Source organism: Vicia villosa, unplaced genomic scaffold, assembly GCF_029867415.1.
Source record: "Vicia villosa cultivar HV-30 ecotype Madison, WI unplaced genomic scaffold, Vvil1.0 ctg.002580F_1_1, whole genome shotgun sequence".
In the NCBI taxonomy this organism is placed as follows: domain Eukaryota; kingdom Viridiplantae; phylum Streptophyta; class Magnoliopsida; order Fabales; family Fabaceae; genus Vicia; species Vicia villosa.
Window position 1 is genome coordinate 245,293 of NW_026705975.1, and position 16,885 is coordinate 262,177.

General features: G+C 39.6%; 1 protein-coding gene across 1 annotated transcript; it reads right to left on the minus strand.

Annotated features, from left to right (window-relative positions):
• Positions 1–10,447: 10,447 nt before the first annotated feature.
• On the minus strand, positions 10,448–11,464 carry LOC131639291 (uncharacterized). Its single transcript, XM_058909794.1, has one exon. It carries the CDS (start codon positions 11,462–11,464, stop codon positions 10,448–10,450), a length of 1,017 nt encoding a protein of 338 aa, XP_058765777.1.
• Between the last annotated feature and the right edge of the window lie 5,421 nt (positions 11,465–16,885).

Here is a 16,885-nt window from a genome sequence, read left to right on the forward strand (position 1 = left end):
GCTTGAAATTGGCCACAGTCGCACCAACGATCTGGGATATTGACGCGATACTGTTGTCGTGGAAGTCCCTGATTGTGGTCAATTGTTTCCTTTACACTGAAGGTGTGGCCATGACGGTCGAACTCGGTCACCCGATGAGTGTTACCCTTGGCAGATTCCTGTTGTATATATTTCATGCAGACGTCACTATATACCTGTTGTGTTTGTAACACTGAATTCCACCTCTTGCCTCGTGTGGCGAACAAAGTTGCCATCCGAAAATACGTAGCACTAACAATGGCAGTTACAGGTAGGTTTCGTATGCCTTTGAAAACCCCGTTCATTGATTCCACAAGATTTGTAGTCATGTGGCCCCACCTAGCCCCATCGTCGTATGACCTAGTCCATCTTGCTCTATCAATGCTGTCAATCCACCTCCCTGCATCTGGATTTGTCAACGCTATTTCTCGGCGGTAGTATTGAAATCCAGGTTGGTTTAAGGCATACCCCGCGTTCACCAAGTGGTTCTTCAAAAATTTATCCTTGATCTCTCTCATAAAATTCTGTGCTATGTGCCTAATACAGTAGACATGCTTAGACGGAGGGTTGTGCCAACCATTTGCCGGATTGTTGTATGCGCTTTCAATAGAAGCGTGCCTGTCAGAAATCAAACAAAGATTAGGTTGTGGAGCGACTCTAGCTCGGAGATTCTTCAGAAAGAAACCCCAAGCAGCAGCTGTTTCGCCTTCTACCAAAGCAAATGCTATTGGAAAAATGTTGCTATTTCCATCCTGCGCGACCGCCATCAACAAAGTTCCCTTGTATTTCCCATACAGCCACGTTCCATCAATTTGAATAATCGGCTTGCAAAAACCAAAACCGACGATGCATGGTTGAAACGCCCAGAATAGTCTATGGAAGATTCCATTACCTTCGAGAGGGGTTCCGTCCTGGGACTGTGCCGGCAGTGTCTCCAATATAGTAACAGTCCCAGGTGAATACAATTGCAGTGCAGCCAGGTAGCGAGGAAGTTGTTGGTACGATTCCTCCCAGTTGCCGTAGACTCTTTCAATTGCTTTCTGTTTCGCCAACCAAGCCTTTCTGTACGAAGGTCTGTATTTGAACACAGAAACGCAATGAGAAATAATTGTCTTCACCTTCAGGGATGGGTCAGTTTCGACCAGAGGAATGATGGTATGGCATATCATGTCATGACTGAGTTTTCGATGATCTTGCGCCATGTTAGTGGTGACGCAGGTGTGGGCTTGAGATATCGAACGTATCACCCACGCGTTAAACTTCTTTCTGAATGATGCCTTCAGCATGTATCCACATTCCGGGTTTTTGCATGCAATAGTGACTCTCTCTGGATTTGATCGATCGGCTTTAAAATCAACACAATTTGCTAAGTGCCAATTTTTTATAGCCAACAGACAATCATCCTTCGAACGAAACGTGTCACCCTCTTTCAACTCCTCGCTTGACCTCATGTATGGATTGTAGAACATATCGGACGATGGCTCGTCCTCTCCTAAATTAAGCGTTGTGAAATGTGCCGGAGGTGAATATGCATGTGTATCCGGTACTGGATCCGGTACTGGAACTTCTTCGTCACCTTCATCTTCGGATTCACGATTCACCAACTCATCAACAACATCTTCTATATCAGTTTCTTCGTCAATGACATGCTCGGGTTGTTGTTCGTCATCAACAACAGGATCAATAACTTGTGACTGAATATTTTGCGAAGGAGCATTTTGTTCAACCACTACGTACAGTTCCAGATAATCATAACCAAAATACTCATGGGTGAGGAGCATGTTTTGGACCTCTAAGTCAGTTGTTATCTCTGATTGACAAAACATGACTGAGTTGTTAGGTTGAAGAAGGGGTTGTCGGTAAAATATCTGAGACACTGGTTCTCTTATTTTGGATTCGATTTTCCTTTTTAGATAAGAGAAATCTGATTGTCTATTTAGAGCAAAACGTGTTGAGTTTGTGTTTCTAAATAGAAAACCGTTTGTGTCGCAGTGGTATGTCTCACCATTCATATGAACACGAACTTTGAACTGCGAGGTGGATGCCATAATTTTGAAATGTGTTTGGGAAAGAAGAAATGTGAGAATTGTGTTGTGTTGCAAAAGGAAGAAATGTTTGGGAAAGTTGTGATGGTTGTAAAAAATAGTATGTGAAGTAGTTCCTATATATCATGCAAGAAATCTTACACAAGGGTAATGCATGCAAGAAATGAAGCAATAATTCTGCACAAGATAGTAACTTTGACATGACTAATGCATGCCACAAGAGAATCTCGTCCCCACCTCTTACACAAGGGTAATGCATGCAAGAAATGAAGCAATAATTCTGCACAAGATAGTAACTTTGACATGACTAATGCATGCCACAAGAGATTCTCGTCCCCACCTCTTACACAAGAGTCATGCATGCAATAAATGAGGCAATAATTCTGCACAAGATAGTAACTTTGACATGACTAATGCATGCCACAAGAGATTCTCGTCCCCACCTCTTACACAAGAGTCATGCATGCAATAAATGAGGCAATAATTCTGCACAAGATAGTAACTTTGACATGACTAATGCATGCCACAAGAGATTCTCGTCCCCACCTCTTACACAAGAGTCATGCATGCAATGAATGAGGCAATAATTCTGCAGAAGATAGTAACTTTGACATGACTAATGCATGCCACAAGAGATAGGGCTGCATGCATGAAGATAGGGGGAATCGTTGCAGGAATCTATCAGGAATCGTTTCAGGAATCATTACAGGCGCATGCTAGTGTACAGGAACTCGTTTCGGACGCATGCGAAGGACAGAAAACAGATGGGGACCACGTGGGGCCCTGAATTTTATTCTACAAAATTATTGTTTATGTTTTTCCCTTGTAAATGAAACCCTAATTGTCCCTCTATAAATTAGGGTTTCTTGTGTGCATCAGTACAGACACGAAAAAATGAGATCTCGAATAAGGCCAGATGGCACGCACCGGACTACTGATCCTCCGCCACCTGTAAGGCGTTTGGACTATCAACCTCCCATTGTCCGAAGGAACGGTTACGTTATTTTCTCTGCCGTCAAACCTCCCATGCAGGTAATGTTTTGGAACATTCATTCCATGTTTTGGAACATTAATTTTATGTACTTGTGTTTACTTGGGGACATTGATGCAATAAAGACATATAGCTGGGGTTCGGCTGTGTTGGCATACCTATATAGTTCCTTATGCAAATGTGCAAAAAAGGATGTTTGTACATTTAGTGGATGTGCATTCTTGCTACAAACATGGGCATGGTGGAGGATGCCGATATTGGCCCCTGCAAATCCAAACAGTTACGCCTTCCCTTACGCTTCAAGGTAACGTTTGGATCTTATTTTAATTATTGCTTTTTATTCCATCATCATTGTAACTATATTGATTTATATCTTTTAATGTGTTTAGGTTCAATGCACTCGGAATGGATTGGTCCAAAACGCCTGATTCCAAAATCATTTTCTACCGCCAGCTATTAGATCGACTAGGACCCCAAGAAGTAATACCTCTAAAAATGTCCATTTTCTAAATATATTTTTAAAAATAACTATCTTCTATATTCTGAAATTAATATTATTTGCTTTGCAGTTTATTTGGCGTCCTTACTTGGAATTGGACCACGTACCCGACCTTGACGAGGCGGCTATTTGGACAGCAAAATCACCCATCATACGGTTCACCACTGTGGAGATGCACCCGAGTGACCGTGTGAAGCTCCAATTCGGCATGCATCAAGGTATCCCTGACCCACCTGAGCCTGACTGTTTGGGACGTTGGCATCTTGCGAAGGTTAGCGAACAGTGGTACGTACAAAATTACAAGTCCTTTGCCATAGAGCAGCGTAAAATATGGGCTCGTCGATCAAAAACGGTTCTAGAATTTCCTGTGGCGCCGGGAGAAATGAAGCCAACTGTCGAGTATGTAAACTGGTACAGGACCGTCACAAATCCAGAAATGATTGTGTCTGCCCCTTTCTATTTAGCTGACCCGCGAGCACAACCTCCATATTTTGGAGGACAACAACAACCACCACCAAATTACCACCAACAACAACAACACCCACCGCCACCAAATTACCAACAACAACAACAACCACCACCAAATTACCAACAACAACATTACCCACAACAACACCAACAACAACAACAACAACAAAGTTACCACCAACAACCAATGCAACCACAAACACCTTTTTACCAACAACATTCCCAACAACTCCACCCGTTCTTTTCATCCCAAACTCAACCACAAAATCAAGAATTCCATGCAGGGAGCTCTTCTAGATCACATTTTCAGGAATTCCATGCGGGGGGCTCTTCAAGATCACCACCAATGACCCCCGACATGGGCATAGAAGAAGAATACCCGCAATACACCACATTCGACCAACACACATCACAGTACCCCAGCCAACAATTTGACTTCAACACACCGCCACAACCATTGTATTTTAACCAAACTGGATCCACCACCGACTTCCAAAACTTCCAGGCTGCACCCACTAGGAGAAATTTTAACCCGCCTAGACACAGCTTCGACAGCGCCGCGGGCACCCGCCTATCATATGGAGGGAATTCTATAGGTCAAGATGTTGAAGACCCAGGTTTCATTCAGGGACCGTCGACTATGGCACAAGACGTACCAAATAGAGGGGGGCGTCGTCGCGGGAATAGGGGGGCATTACCAACTCGTGACCCATCTACACGACCCATTCGACAACCTCAGTGTGGATCGTACCATGGGCCACGTGGCGCGCAATAAGATTTTTATTTGTATCTTGAATGTATTTTGTAATGTTTTTAATTATAATGTATTTGTATCGTTAATGTTTTTTGAAATGTCTTTAATTTTAATGTATTTCTATCGTCAATGTATCGTTATTGTATCTTAATATATAATTATTTTAACGAATGTCCAACTTATATTTTAATGTATTCAATATTTTTTAAAATATTATTATTTTTTTTCAATATTATATAATCTTAAAATTTATTTTATAATATAAATATAACATTGTTTTACTAACCAACTTCACAACTATATTAACCACAAAAATATAAGTTATTGATTAATTATTTTACTTATAATTCATTAACTACTTCCACTACTTCATTGACCAATAAAATATATATTATTAACCATGTTCAGAAACTAAATTATAAATAAGTTAATTAACATTTATATTCCAAAAATAATTTTAACAAGATAGATAAAAAAAACAATATAAAAAATTTATTGAAAAATTGTTGTTAAAAAAAAAACTAAAAAAAAAAACTAACAAAAATTATTAAAACATTGTAGTTATTAAAAAAAAAATACTGAAAAAAATTAGGAGGACAATATGTTAAAGAAAAAAAAATTACAAAAAAAAAAAGAAAAAAAAAAATAAAGGGGGGGTGTTGTCGCCAGGGGGGGTGGCGACAACACCTAAAATTAACACATGGGCGCCAGGCCCACTGGCGACTGCATTGCAGGCCCAGTGTTGTCGCCACCCCCCCTGGCGACAACGTGTGTTTTTTAAGCAAAAAATGACATTTGTGTAATTTTTTTGAAATCTTGGTTATTTATGAAATTTTTTTTAAAAAAATGGTTATTCAAAAAAAAAATTCTCGATTTGTTGTATTGTGGCGCACCCAAATTTTAATTTTCGGACTATCAGAAAGAAAAATTTAAAATTTCATAGTTTGAAAATACTACATAGAATATAGTGAAACTCCTGAATACATTGGCTCATTCCTTGGTCTCGATGATTAATTAGTAACCCAAACAAAAATAACTTTTCTAATTTAATTACAGAATAAATAAATCCATCTATATTTTATTTTAAAAAAATAAATAATATAGATAAATGTTGATTAGATTATTCTAAAATACGCATCAATTTTGTTAAATATGTTGCACCTATTATATCTATTCACATTTGTTTTGTTCAACAAAAATCGGTGGGTTGTGCAAGTGAGTTTTTGACTACCATGAAGAAGTGAGATTTTTAATCATTACTCCCTCCGTCCCATAATGAGTGACCCAACACATTTTATACGGATTAAGAAAATGGTATAAAAGTAAGAGAGAGAATGTCATTTTTACTATAACACCCTTATCATTTATTAAGAAGGATGAAACTTTTAATAATTAGAGGGTAAAATAGGAAAAAGTGCATTGAAAATTGAAATGAAACATTCATTTTGAGACACCGTTTTATTCCAAATGGGCCACTCAGGACGGAGGGAGTAATATATTATTATTTATATTTAACGATTGAGATCTTTGACCTACAACTTGTCGGTAACTTTGGTCTTTACTTATTTGTTTTGATTCAATCTTCAAAAATGAATTATTCATCTTCTTTATACTTATCTTCATTTTTCATTTTTTTTAATGTTAAAATTCATCTATCTAAAATAAAGTTCTTCATTTTAATGAGTTAATTCATCTTTCTAAAATAAAAAATCTTCATTCTAAAAAATATTCATTTCATCTTCGACGGTTTGTTCGATCTGTACGAATCTGTTTGCAAGTTAAAACAATGTTTTTGATTTTTCGAATCGTTGAGATTTTTTTTATTTTTGGTTCAGCAAATTTTGGTTGCATTTTGTAGTTCAGTTCCGATTAAGCAACACGTTTCTCATTTAGATTTCACAGAGTTTTCGATATTGGATCTCTGAGTTTGTAAGGTTCAATTCTGATTTGCGTTTCGATTCAACAAGTTCTAATTTACGTTTCTCTTTTGATTTCACTAGCTGTTTTCGATTCAGCAAGTTAACTAATAAACTCAAACATCAGTGAGTGGAAAATGAATGTCAAACTAATAACCCATCGTGATTTCTTTCATTCTTCACTTTCTAGTTCTATAATTTAATTACTTAATGTTTTCTTTTCATTTCCATGAACAATCAACAATTTCAATTTCACAGATGATTTGTAAATTTGTTTTATAAATTAATATTAAATTTATTGATTTCTAAGACAAAATCAATTCAAATAAGTCAACCGAATAAATAATTAAAAGAGCAATAAACGTGGGTTTCCAGGATGTGTTGTTAACACTTGAATACAAAGAAACACACTGTCATAATTCATGTCATTCTTGAACAAGTGGAAACAAAGCTGGTGGTGATAATTCATGTGATTCTCGAGCACAGGGCAGACCCAAGGGTAAGGCGGGCTAGGTCCTCGCCTTGGGCCTCAAAAAAATATTTTTTCTTCAAGGTATTTTAGGCTTCAAAAAATTAAAATTCAGTATATTTTTCTGAAAACGAAAACTGTGAATAGATGCTTTTTTAGTTCAGTTGGATAGTGAATGGTGTTTTATTTATTTGAAGGCTCTGTGTTCAAATCTGATAGGGCCACAAATGAGAAAAATTTACTACTGGCTTTTTGGATTTTTTTTTGAAAATTGTTTTATTTTTGACTAATGGTTTCAATTTTTTTGGATTCAACCTTGGTATAAAAAAATGTAAACATTTAACTACCGAAATTAACATTAGTTTCATTGGACCAGCCCGCTCAAGCACAAAATATGTGATGACAATAACATTTTAGTTCTAGTTTGTTTTTTTTTTTTTTTGTGTAAGCAATATGGAATTAATACGAGAACAAAGGGTTCTCAAAACCTGTTTACACAGAGGAGCAGGATCAAAACAAAAAACCTGCTAACACAGAGAAATTACAGACCAAATAGAGTTATGAGAGGAAAAACAAAGGCTCCTTGCTAAACTCATAAAAACTATAAATTGGGTGCGTAATTTCTCCAAAAAAAGACCACTTCCATAATAAAGACTTGATATTCCAAATCACATTATCAACAACCCATCCTTCATTCCGGAAGCAAACACCATTTCTAGATAACCAAAAAGTCCACAAAATAGCTAACCAAACCAATCCACTTTTACCCTCTTTAACCTTCTTTTTTTTACAAAAAATGTACCACTCCATGAAACTATGAAGACACTCTTCTTCCATATTCCCCACCGGTTTACCAATCCACACGGCTATGTCCCTCCACACCCCCCTCACCATAGAACACTTGAAGAAAGAATGTTCACAACTTTCCGGAAAAAAGCCACAAAAAACACACTTTAAGTTCTCTTCCGACAAAGGAACACCCCTAAAAGATAGTAAATCCTTTGTTGGGAGCCTATTTACAAAAGTCCTCCAAGCAAACGCCTTAATCTTGAAAGGCACTTGAATCTTCCAAATTAAATCAAAAGCCGGATCACATCTACCCAACGGACCAAACGGCAAACGGGATGAAACCATTAATTCATAACAAGAAGCCACCGAAAATATGCCTTCCGCCGAACCGAACCACGCAACTTTATCCCTTCCCTCCCTCATAGGCTTACGGCCTAGCAACAAGTTACGGAGAGATAAATCCTCCGCCAAAACAACCGGATCGGTATCAAAATGCAACTCAACCCCAAAATTCCCCCACTCCCATTCTCCATTTAACCAACCTCTCATACTTGCCACCGCCACCCGTTTCAACAAAGAAGCCGCATATAAATTAGGGAACTCCTCCTTCAAACATAAATTTCCCACCCACCTTGCCTCCCAAAAAGGGGTGATAAAACCATTCCCCAAGACAAAACGACAATTAAAAGCCAACGGATCCTCTCCTTTATCTTTTCCAAGCGAAATAATATCCTTCCACCACACCGATGCTAAAGAAAGAGAAGAAGAAGAGAGAGAAGAAAAAGGGTTAGAAGACATACCTCCACAAAAGGACTCCATAGTGAAATCCCCATAACAAGTTTTTAACAAATTGCACCAAAGAGCTTCTTCACCATTTAGAATCCTCCACCGCCATTTATTAAGGAGAGCACGGTTGAAATCCCCCACTTCTTTAATACCAATTCCTCCCTTTATAAACGGTAAGCAAACTTGTTTCCAACTCACCCAATGAATCTTCCTTTTCTCCTCCAAACCCCCTCCCCACAAAAAATTACTTTGGATCCTAGCCACCTCCTTAGCCACCGAAACCGGCATTCTATAGAACGACATCGTGAAAATAGCAATTGAGCTAAGGCAAGATTTCAAAAGTGTTATCCTTCCTCCCAAACTTAGAAAACGATTTTTCCAACCCGATAAACGATTCCTAATCTTCGTTATAAGAGAACTCCAAGAAGATATTTTTCTCGGATCGCTACCCACTTTAATACCAAGAAAAACAAAGTTGCTTCCTTCAATCTTACAAGATAAAACATAAGCCGCCGCCTCCAAGAAATTTGCACTCACATTAATACCAATCAATTTACTCTTGTGATAATTAATACCAAGGCCCGACACCAACTCAAAAGCTCTTAAGACCGCTTTGATTGCCCACACTTGTCTCCATGAACTTTCCCCCACAATAAGAGTATCATCCGCAAATTGTAATATGTCAACCACACAACTACCACTAAAATCAATACCTTTAAACTCTCCAATTTCGGAGGATTTCCTCACTAGACCCGCCAAACCCTCCGCCACTAACACAAAAAGGAAGGGAGATAACGGGTCACCTTGCCTCAAACCTTTTTCCACCTCAAACTCTTTCGTCGGACTACCATTAACTAACACGGACATTGAACTTTTGAAGATCAACAACTCCATCCATCTCATCCAAATCGCTCCAAAACCCATCCTCCTCAACATGTATTTAAGGAAGCTCCAAGAGACTTTGTCATAAGCCTTTTCGAAATCGACCTTAAACAAAAGACATCCCCGGCCCACTTTCTTTGTAAAATCTACCACTTCATTCGCCACCAACACGCCATCTAGAAGTTGTCTACCCGACACAAAAGCACTTTGACAAGGAGAAATCAAATGATGCAACACCTTTTTCAATCTCCCCGCCAAGAGTTTAGAAATGAGCTTGTACATGCATCCGACCAAACAAATAGGCCTATAATCATCCAACCCTACCGGATTAAGAGCTTTAGGAACCAAGGACAAGAAGGAAGAATTAACCGCTTTTGAAATTGCTCCTCCCCGATGAAAATGTTTAACATACCGCACAAAATCCTCCTTAAGGAAAAACCAACACTTTTTAATGAACATAAAGGTATACCCGTCCGGCCCCGGAGACTTGTCACTCCCACAACTCCAAATAGCCTCCTTTATTTCTTCTTCTTGAAAAGGCCTTTCAAGAAAAGAAGCATCCCCTTCACAAATACTCTTAAATGGGATCCCATCAAGGTTCATTCTCTCCGCACCCAACTCCTTGAATTTAGAAGCAAAATGAATCCGGACTTCCTCCTTAACATCCTCCACCTTTTCCACCAACCCTCTGGATGTAACTAGAGGACCAATATGATTACGTCTTCTTTTTTCTTTCACAACATTATGGAAGAAACGAGAGTTAGAATCTCCCTCATTCAACCACTTAAGTCTAGATTTTTGCACAAGCATATTTTCTTTTATCCTTAAATTCATCCATAACCTCTTATTCGCCCCCTCCTATCATTCAAAGTATCCATAAAAGAATCTTCCCCCACCTCCTCCAAATAGGAATCACCCTTATTCACCTCCTTCACGCATTCCTCCACTTCCAAATCAATCTTACCAAAAACAACTTCATTCCACCATTTAAGTCTATCTTTCAACCTCTTAAGTTTTTCTATAAGTACAAAATCACCTCTCCCTTCCACCACCATCTCCTTCCACTCCGTCTCGACGAAAGGAATAAAAGATTTAAAGGAAAACCATTCATTGTTGAACTTGAAAGGTTTAGGACCCCAATTCTCTCTATCCTTCACTAACCACACCGGACAATGGTCCGAGACATCACGACAACCGATAAATTGTCCCACCAAACCCCACCTATTCACCACCACATTAGAGACCAAAAAACGATCAATACGACTCATGGCTCTACCATCACCACTATACCAAGAATATTTCTTTCCTTTACAAGGGATATCTATCAAGCCACTATCTTCGATAAACTTATCAAAAAAGACCGCCTCATTAGACACCACCCTCTCGCTCCGCCCTCTCCTTTCGCCAATCGCCCTAATAGAATTGAAATCCCCACCGATAATCCATTCCCCATCTGTAAAAGAATCCTTCAGACGCAAAATATTTTCCCAAAGTTCTTTCTTCTTCGCAAGCAAGCACGAAGAATAAACATTTAAAATATAGTATGCATTATCCTTCCAAATAACTTTTATACCCAGGAAACCTTCCCCTTTGAAACTAGAAATGACTTCTACATTACCAACCTTCCATAAGCAAATCATACCACCCGAAAAGCCTTCCGAGTTAGAAAAAGAAAATCCGATATCCGAACCGCACCAAAAACTCCTTGCTAAGGCCTCATTCAAATCTGTTAACTTGGATTCTTGAATCAAAAAAATGTCCGCCTCCCCCTTTTTAATAATGTTACTAATTCTCCTTCTCTTCAGAGCATTCCCTCCCCCTCTAATATTCAAAGATCCGATAATCATGACATAATCTTTGAAAACTCCTTCTTATCCAAAATACTCTCTAACTCTCTTTTTTTTAAACTTCCAAAATGTTTCTAATACTCTCCATACTCTCCCTCCCATTACCTCCCATCACCCCCAAAGCATCAATAGCCCTAACCAACCTCTCACCTCCATCAATGTTAACATTACCCCACTGCCTAGCATTATTAGCATAAATAATACTATTCTCAGAACAAAATTCCCCACTCAAAAGATCGTCCGCCAGATCTTTGTTTGATGTCCGCCCACTACCCGAACCATCTTCCCCCATAACAGAAACAAAGACAGCTTTTCTATTAGATTTCAAGTTTTTTTTCATCCTTCCCTTCCTACTCACCGCCTTCATCTTTCTAAACAAATGATTTTTGTGACACCCTCCAATATCCGACATTTTTTTCAACTTTACCCTTCTATTTTTCACAATCTGATCATCCAGCAAAGAACACTTTACCACCGAACCATCCTTCCCTGTCGTCTCCTCCGGAACTGAACCAGACATTTCCGCCCCACTCCTCACCGCGACCCCTTTACTTACAGAGACCAAAGCTCTGTCAAAAGACCCTTCCGCTGACCCACCGTCTACCCCGAGAATCTTCTTCGAAAACTCTCCACCACCCTCATGCTTCGCTACCTCCAGAATTCCCGAGGCTGCAGATACACATTCATTGTCCTCTCTCACAACCTCCACCCTATCAGAATCAAAAGGTTCAATGCTATCCCGGGAATTAAAATTACACCTAGAAAAAACTTCACGCGACCCCCAGGATTCAACCTCATCAGAATCAATACAATCAGAGGACAGGGAAGAATTGGACAAAACACGATCATAAGGATATACAACATGAGCTGGAATTTCCTCCTTAATCAGCAAAGAATGCAAACAACCATCCAAAACCAGGTCCATAGAGTCATGAAAACAAAAAGAAATATCCACACAAACCTGGATTCTAGCTGCTTCGAATGAACGCCCGCCCGCCGTCGCTTCATCAATACACACAAACGACCCAAACAATTCTGCAATTGAAGAGAACACCACTGGATCCCAACCCAAACCTGGAATTCCGAAAACCCGAATCCACACCGCCCTTGAAGCATCCTTATCCTCCACACACCATTTAGAAACTTTCACAAACCAATTTCTCCACCATCCATCTCCTTCCTTCAGAAATTCAGACAAAGCACCCTTCTCCCCCTCCTCAATCAGACATTTACGAGCTCCCAAAATAGACACAGAAATGCCGAAAAAACCGGCCTTTTCGATGCTAGCTTGGATTCCCTTACCAGAACCTGGTACCCGCAGAACACCGATCCACGATTTAGAAAATCTACTATTCACCTCTGCAGACGGACTGAAAACAACAACTTTACTCTGCCCCTCCCTTCTTTGGGTAATGTTTTTGTTCTCCAGCACATCGGCGAAGGACCTACCGTCGCGCAAAGCCTCCCCTCGACCACCCTCCAGATCCCCAATCCTTGACCCAACCTGGTGAACGGCCCGATTCGCAAAAACCAGAGAAGGAGACTTAACCCTGTTACCCACCTTTCGTTCAAATCTCGGGACGTTAGCGTGAATCTTTTTCCCCTCAAAAGCGACATTATCCAGTTTAACGCCCAACCACCTTGCATCTTCCACCTCCGTAAATCTCGCAAAACCGAAACGCTTTCCGATTGATTCCTTCTTGGAGCTATCGCAACCTCCACCGCGTTACCAATGCAGCCAAATAACGCAAAAGATCTTCCGCCTTACAATTTTCAGGGAACTCCGAAATATAGAAAGACACCACATCCTCCGCCCTAATCCTCCTTGCCGGAAACACATCCCAGTGGGGGACCCAGTTCCGAAAGGGTTTTCGATCCGCCCTCCTGTTAGCTGAAGATTTCGTTTTGTAGTATTTATCCTTCGAAGAAGTAGAAAATCGAAAGAAAGATGGCTACTGATGGCCATCCCTTAAAAATAAAAGAATGGCTACTGATGGTCATGCTTCGAGAGTAAAGATTTCTAAGTTCGCTATGAAGATAATGAATACTGAAAGCTAGTGAAAAGTATGTGTCTTCGGGGACTTAGACAAATTTATAAATATATTCAAGTATTACTACTTAGCGTGTGTTTTTTTTTGTAGTGTTTGTTTAATACACTGCCACGCGTCGAAAACAGACTCAGGCGGGAAGATTTGAAATTCGAAGACGGTTTCGTAACTGTCCAAGTAACAGATGGCATCGCTAGAAGTTCTTATGAGAAACGTGGCAGCAGATTAGTATAGGACCGTTAAGGTCGAAACTAGTATAAATAGGAGTCTTAATGTTAGGATTCTGTGTGTTCATTTTGTACAAATCACTCACATATTTACTCAAGTATCAAGCGTTAAGAGAAAGAGTTCGCTGAGAAAATGTACGTATGACACCACCATTTTAATACATGTGTATTATCTTTTGTTTTTAAATATCTTCCAGAATTACTGCATTTCGTTTACTTCTTGCCATTTACATTTCTGTATCTTTACTTGAATGTCATTTACTTTCGAATTACTTTCATGTTATTTACTTTCAAAGTCTTTTACATTTCTGCAGTTTAAGATTCTTTACGTTTCAATAGTCCTTTTAATTTTCTATGTTATGTTACTTATCTTTTCGCTGAAGTCACATTTATATATAACAAAGTGATTGTCAAGACTATTTGTTCTTTAATCGAACAACGCTTATTGAAGAAGACAAATAATGAATATGGTTCGAATGAACGTTGATGACAATCTTCTTGACTATGTGTCCTAGGATCAATCTAGTCGATCCTGCGAGTAACCAAATCATATTTATTATAGTTTGGAAGACTAGCGGTTGTTTACCGGAAATCACCGTAAACAAATTGGCACACCCGGTGGGACAGTGTCAAGCAGATTGTTTTAATCAATTGCTTTATTTTTGTCTAGACAATATCAAGATCTTGTATGAACCTTAGGAACGGTAAATTAAAGAACAGTGCACAACCGATTCCCAAACGAAGGTACAACAGGAAAATGGTCGTTACGGCCAGTGCAGGGGGTAATCAAGATCCCCCACAAGGTTCAGGATCAGGAGCGGCAAATTCGACTTCTACTCAAGGAACACGAGATGCAACGGGTCCAAATGGATCGAGACCTGTAGATAATTCCCAGGCTTTGCCTGAAAATAATACAGGGCTTTCAGGAACTATTCCAGTTTCAGTGTCGACAACCGCACCCTCATCCACAAGCGCAGAGGACGTATTGTTTGCCTCGACAAATGCTGCAAATAATTTGCCTGGTCAAGGCACGAATTCTGCTTTCGAATGGAGACCAAATAGTTCATATGGAATGCCATACCCATATGGAACAGGCGTACGAGGGGCAGGATCTATATATGCCCCAACTAACAATGCGACATTTTCACCGAATGTTAGTTCAGTGGGTCGAAGTGCACATAACACTGGTTTTTCTACCCAGGTGCCTCACTTTACCACAAATAACCAAGCAGCATTTCGACAAGAAATGGATGCAAGCAACCATGATATGGTAGGGGTTTTTGCCAGAGAATTGACTTCAGTTTTAAGCCCACTAATGGCAAATGTTACTACTACAAATAGAGAAAACATGGAGACTTTCCAAAAGATATCATCTCAAATGAATCGAATGGCAAAATTCATGGGAATAACACCACCTAAAAGGAAAGACAAACAGCCTTCGAATCAAGAAGAGAGGCCCATTTTAGAACGTGTACAAGACATAGTTCCGTCATCTAGGACAGCCACTAGGGATGTAGGCCCCTCACGAAGAACAGAGATGTTCGAAGGAACTCCAATAATTAACTTAGAAGCTTCAAATCAAAGAACCGTCCCCGTTCGACAAGAAACGGAGGAGGAGCGACCCAGATTAAGGATTGTGGGTAGGAACGAACACCCAGATGAGGTTGTTCAAAGAGTTAGAAGAGAAAATCTGGCTACAGAAAATAACTTAACTGCCATGATAGAAAGGGTTATGGCCAATAATGGCCTTAGTACTGGACTTAGACGTCCAAACTATACATCCCCTATATCAGATTATATCATGCAGACAGAATTGCCTAGGGGCACTAAGGTACCCAAATTTACAAAATTTTCAGGCGAAACTAATGAGTCAACGGTGGAACATATTGCTAGATATTTGACAGAAGCAGGAGACTTAGCGGGAAACGAGGATTTAAGGATCAAATATTTCCCTAGTTCGCTGACAAAAAATGCCTTCATTTGGTTTACTACTTTGCCACCAAATTCGATAGATGCATGGGCATACTTGGAAAGGCTTTTCCATGAGCAATTCTACATGGGTCAAACTAAGATAAGTTTGAAAGAATTGGCCAGTGTTAAAAGAAAATTCACAGAAACAATTGATGATTATTTAAATAGGTTCCGTTTGTTGAAATCAAGGTGTTTTACAACAGTCCCAGAGCATGAACTTGTTGAAATGGCTGCAGGTGGTCTAGATTATTCAATAAGAAAGAAACTAGATACCCAATACCTTAGGGACATGGCCCAATTAGCAGACAGGGTTCGACAAGTCGAACGACTGAAGGCAGAAAAAGTTAGGGCGAATAAAAGTTATAAGAAAGAGAGAGTAGCGTACGTCGAAGCCGAGGACGCTGATGATGAGTCTTTCAATGACTCGTATAGCCCTGAAGAAGTCGAAATAGACTTAGCTGAATTGAAAGAAGCGCCACCTTACGCCTGCAAATTGCTAAATCCTGCCAATGGAAAAAACCCGGTAGAAAACGATAAGAATGATAGGTTCCCTAAGAAAACTTATACATTCGACATTACCAAGTGTGATGAAATATTTGATTTATTGGTAAAAGATGGCCAAATGATACTACCTCCAAATTCAAAAATTCCTCCGTTGGAACAACGGAAGAAAAGAGGTTTTTGTAAATATCATGGGTTTTTAGGCCATAAAACTTCTCAATGTTTTCTTTTCAGGGATCTAATTCAAAATGCTCTCAATGATGGAAGGTTGAAGTTTGCTGACAAGACCAAGAGTCATATGAGGGTCGATACCAATCCCCTAAACATTGCTGACGCTAGCCTCTGCGAGGTAGAAGATATCAACATGGTGGAGGCCTCTGAAGTTGAAGTTGTGGAGACTAAAGCAATGTTCAATGGAAAGCAGGCTACTGAAAGCCTAAAAGGTGAAATAGTCTTCAACACTGTTGTTGAAGAATCTTCCAAGACAGAAATAACTGAAGCATTGAAGGAAGAAAACAGTGAGGCCACTGAAGACCTCAGGATGAAACTCCAGAAAATCCAGATCTCTAAAGTTCCTCCAGCAGCGGTTAACATGGTCAGCGCCAGACGACCAGTGTCTGAATTTGGCGAACTAGAGACATGGCTGACGAGGCAAAATGGGGGCATCGAAGTTC